This window comes from Lotus japonicus, chromosome 4 (genome assembly GCF_012489685.1).
Source record: "Lotus japonicus ecotype B-129 chromosome 4, LjGifu_v1.2".
Lineage (NCBI taxonomy): Eukaryota > Viridiplantae > Streptophyta > Magnoliopsida > Fabales > Fabaceae > Lotus > Lotus japonicus.
In genome coordinates this window covers 49,140,828-49,145,476 of record NC_080044.1, presented here as the reverse complement: position 1 = coordinate 49,145,476, position 4,649 = coordinate 49,140,828, and the positions used below count along the sequence as shown (strand labels likewise).

At 42.7% G+C, this 4,649-nt stretch overlaps 1 protein-coding gene across 1 annotated transcript; it reads right to left on the bottom strand.

Moving 5' to 3' along the window:
- Positions 1-2,233: 2,233 nt before the first annotated feature.
- Positions 2,234-3,844, bottom strand: LOC130713968 (probable sugar phosphate/phosphate translocator At1g12500). Its single transcript, XM_057563792.1, has one exon. It carries the CDS (start codon positions 3,677-3,679, stop codon positions 2,618-2,620), a length of 1,062 nt encoding a protein of 353 aa, XP_057419775.1. The 5' UTR covers positions 3,680-3,844; the 3' UTR covers positions 2,234-2,617.
- Positions 3,845-4,649: the final 805 nt, after the last annotated feature.

Below are 4,649 nucleotides of genomic sequence, written 5' to 3'. Positions count from 1 at the left end.
ATTGAGAAAAACCCAGATGAGGAGGGCGGCGCGCGACTTTGACGTGTGACGGAGCAGCTTCAAGCGCGGCGATTCGTGGAGTTTTTTTTATGGTGACATGGCGGTTCGTGGCAGTTCTGAAGATGGATGGCACACAACTTCAATGAAGGGGAAGACGGGAGTGTGACGGGGGAGGAGCTTAGATCTGGCGAATGCGACGGCGGAGGAACTCGGATCTGGGGTTTGTTGCGGGTGGTGGTGAAGGCTTTGCAGAGGGATGTGGTGGTCGATGGTTGATTGGGGCTGCAGGGAACGAGATCTGCGTGAAAAACCATTGAAGTTGGGAGGGAGAGGAGAGAAGAAGGTATGGTGGTGGTGGTTGCGGCTGAGGGCAAGGTGGTTGAGGGTGGTGAAGATGGAGACAGAACTTTAAAAAAAAAAACTTTTTATAAAAAAATTATTTAACCGGATGGACCTATAATAAGAGGTCATCCTAGATTTGTGTAACCTTGCACAAGGAAATCCTTGTGTACACTAAATGAACTTGTTTTATTCACCACAATTGTTAGAAATCAGTTATCACAAAAGGTTAAACTATTGCGTAAAGGACTCACAAATGATTGTATTTCTAACACGGCCCCTTATGGAAGAGTCATTTGAGCTTGATGCGTGGACAATGCACAGGAATGAGAGCTCTAATACGATGTCAGGAACTAGTTATCCTAAAAGGTTAAGCTATTGGGTAGAAGAGACATGAATGATTTATATTTCTAACAATAACAACAGTAGTCTTTTGGCCGTACATGGCTTGAGTAGTTGTGTATCATTGAGAGGATTTGCAATCCTGTTATTAAATTGCATTTAAAGGGTTTCAATTGTATTCCTCTAAAAAATATAGTTGAATAATAAAATATATTGTTGAGATCGTGAATTTACAAGGCGTGCCTAACTACATTAAATTCGTTGTGAGATATTATTTATTGATATATTTATTTTTCTGTTTGTTATAGATGTGCAAATGAAAATGTTAGGTATAATGTGGAATAAATACTAAATTACGTTATTGGCTCCTTTATCAATTTAACAATTTTTGGTAATAAGTCACACGCTCTTAAGTGTTCACAAAATTCTTTAGTGACATCGTTACACACCTAACATCCCCCAAGCACACAAGTCAAGTTCATACTATATGTCCTAAGACAAATATTGAATGACAGCTTCTTTCGGAACCAGAATCCAATACATTGGACTGACCTTCAAACAAGTGCATACCTACCTAGACCTTTAACAAGTATGGAAATTTGTCAAGCCAAGATCTCAAATAGCTAGATTGAGAAAGATATTAAGATACAATCTAACCGTCAACCAACTTGAGGCAGATAGCGTACTAGCAGATAGTTTCCAAGAGATTAGGCCAAACGCATGGACGAAATGCCATTTTTCAATGTCTTGGATAGTGGATGTTGTTGAACTCTGAACTACCTTGAAACTTAAACTAGAGTTTAGGACACAAGTGTGATGGTGAGTGTGAAAATTACTAAGCATTGCCAATATACATGTCACAGCAATCTTTGCAGTTATGACCCTGTTCAATCAAATTAAACATCCACCCATTGACTGAGCAAAGCCACCAAATAAGAAGGGAAGGACGACTGCAAATTGTGCATTCTATGGCATATGGAAGTGCTAGGAAACTATATTTAGCTTCTGGTGCCATGTTAAAAACTTAAAATAACATAATTAGTTGGCATGGGAATGGTCTAGAGTCTTCCCTCCATAGCTTGGTGTGCTGGTTCCTGAACGAATTGAGGTTCCTTCCCTCCATAGCAAGAAAAAATTTATCAGTAAACTTGATTGATTGAACTGAATTGTTATTTACATCTATGTTCACCATAAGAACCAGCAAATAAAGTATGGAAATCAGCTCAACTCATACCAATTCAATTTGTTCAATCAAGTTCATTGATAATTTTTTGAATTGCTTTGGAATGCAAAGCAATACGAAACCAAAATACAAGCCCTTAGCACAAACCAATCAGTACACAAGTGCATACCCCATGTTTGAACTATTAACATTTGTACATCAGTAATTATGAAGCAGGTTGCTGAGGAGTTCAACCTTAGATGACTAACAAGTATCAGCTTAAGAAGGCAAACAATGCAAGTAATTTATACTCAGCTCACAAATCAATCAGAAGTGAACTTAAAGCTAACAAGACCCAACCAAAGCTCCAAAAGTTTCACAATTGCAAAATCATAAAGGACAAACTGATTACTTAAAGTTTGTAACATTAGCTTGTGATTGACAAAATGGAGGGAAGCAGAATTTTCCTCCCTCACCAAATGCACAAAGGTGCTTTTTCTTTTCTCTGAATCCTTTATGTAAGTTGCCAGAGGGCAATAAGCATTTTACAAAATGGGCAAGAGAAAAAGAACATAGGTGAAGTAACCATTTCCCTTTTCTGTTTCTTCCTATACAGTGTGACCAATAGCTGGAACTAGATCCAACTCCTCAAAAGGACAATTAAACCAAAGCAAAATTGTGCAACATTATAAGAAAAAACTTTATGCCTCTATGAAAATCCAAAAAATGAAAAGGAATCAATGTTGAGAAGTATATTATCTGTGTGAGTATTCATCAATGAGTTGTAACTTTGGATCTCTTCTTGGCCTCACTGTACAGCCCCACACCCATGACTGTAACGCCGAACCCCGCCATTCCCATCACCGTGACAGGGTTCCTGAATATCAAAACCGAAACAACAGCCGCCACAGCAGCCTTAGCATTCCCCAAAACTTGCAATGTCAAAGCACTGGTATGCTTTGTCACCAGAAAATTCGTCAAATTCACCAAATAAGCAACGGTGGCGTTCCCCACAAGCAAGAACACGATAAAGGGATCACCCTTCGCCTTCTCAATGGTGTGAGAGAGCACATTCCCTTCAATGTAGAGAGTGAAAGGTAGCAAAATCAGCGCAGCCATGGGAGCCATGTAGAGAAGGAGATTCATGGAGTGAAGCTTCTCCGATTCGGAGGTTAGCAAAATCCCCTGCACCACCGATTTCAGAGCACGCCCCGCGGTGGAGCCGAGGCAGACGAGGAATCCGAAGAGGTGAAAGAGGGGCTCGCTGTTGCTAGCGACGACGATTCCGAGGACGACTGGCAAGAGGGCGAGGTAAACCCCGGCGGTCTCGCGCTTACAGGTGATGATGAAGGCGAAGACGGCGGTGAAGAAGGGGGTGGTGGCGCCGATGGCTTGATTGAACGAAACGGGGATGTAGCGGAGGGAGGTGTTGCCGCAGACGACGGAGAAGCAGAAGATGGCGGTGAGGGCGAGGATCTTGAGGAATTGTTTGGTGGAGTGGATTTGCTGGGAGGGGACGAGGCGGAGGAAGGTGGTGGCGGCATAGCTGTAGACGGCGCAGGAGATCATGTGGAGCATTGTGAGGAAGATTGGGTAACGGAAGCCGTAGAAGGCGAGGAGGTACTTGTTGAGGAGGAGGACACCGATGTTGGAGAGGTACCATGATGCGATGATGAGCACGGTGACCACAAGGTGGTTGTTGTGGTGGTTGTTACGCTGGTCTGCCGGTGGTGTCGGAGGGATGTCGAGGAGGACTTGTTGTTGGTCGGCGGTGTCGAGGGCTGACAACCTCGGATGGCTCATTCTTCTGGTGGTCCATTTTTGTGCCTCCACCATGGCCAATTGGGGTTTTGTGGATTCTGATGTTTTGGATCTGAAGTGAAATGGAGCTGAGGATGATGGTGGATTTGGGAGAATATTTGAACGCACGATGGCACTTGTGATTTGTGGACGGTGGATGAGAATGGACCAATGATAATAAAAGGATAAAACAAAGGGGGTTGGGGGGGATTATGCATTTGCCAATTGGTGGACCTTGTTTGTCTTTGGAAAAGGTAGCAGCTTAGGTTAGACCTTTGCCTCCAGCTCTTCCACTCTATGAGCAGCATTTGCACATGTTAGGATGTGGTCAATGTTGTCGGCTAGGAGCAGGACAGGGATTTGGGTTTGGCACCCCACCCTTTAGGCTACGCGCCCCAGTCTTTTTTTTTATCCCAAAAGTACCCATCGGTAAATGATTAACCGATATAAATATACACATCGGTTAATCATTAACCGTTATTATTCCTCTGTATGAACACCTTCATACCATTACCCAGAACACGAAGAACAATATCGGTTAATCATTAACCGATGTGTATATTTATATCGGTTAATCATTTACCGTTATGATTTCTGGCAGTTTGATCATCTTTTCACCATTACTCCTCCCTCCAACAACCCCTCCACCATTACTCCTCCCTCCACCTGCCCCCCATAACTCGCCCACACAACCTTATTCCACCATTACTCCACTCCTCCCTCACATTTCACCTTCCCACCACCACCACCATCTCCACATTTTCCACCACCACCACTGTGAGACCCAAGTTTTTAAGCTTCGAATAAATTAATTGAATTCATATTCACGATTAGGTTTCGATGTATCGTGAAGGGAAACCTGAACAAGAGTTTATCGAATGGAATAAATTTATGAAGGAGAAAGTTCAGGAAAAGTCTAAGGATTGTATCGAAATCGATAAAAGTTATAGCACGATCGATATACGCTTAAACCTAGGGCAAAAACACTAGTAAATAGCTAGTTTAC

Bases quoted from the DNA above. Each gene is read 5' to 3' on its own strand.
- LOC130713968 (XM_057563792.1), bottom strand. From the start codon at position 3,679: ATGGTGGAGGCACAAAAATGGACCACCAGAAGAATGAGCCATCCGAGG.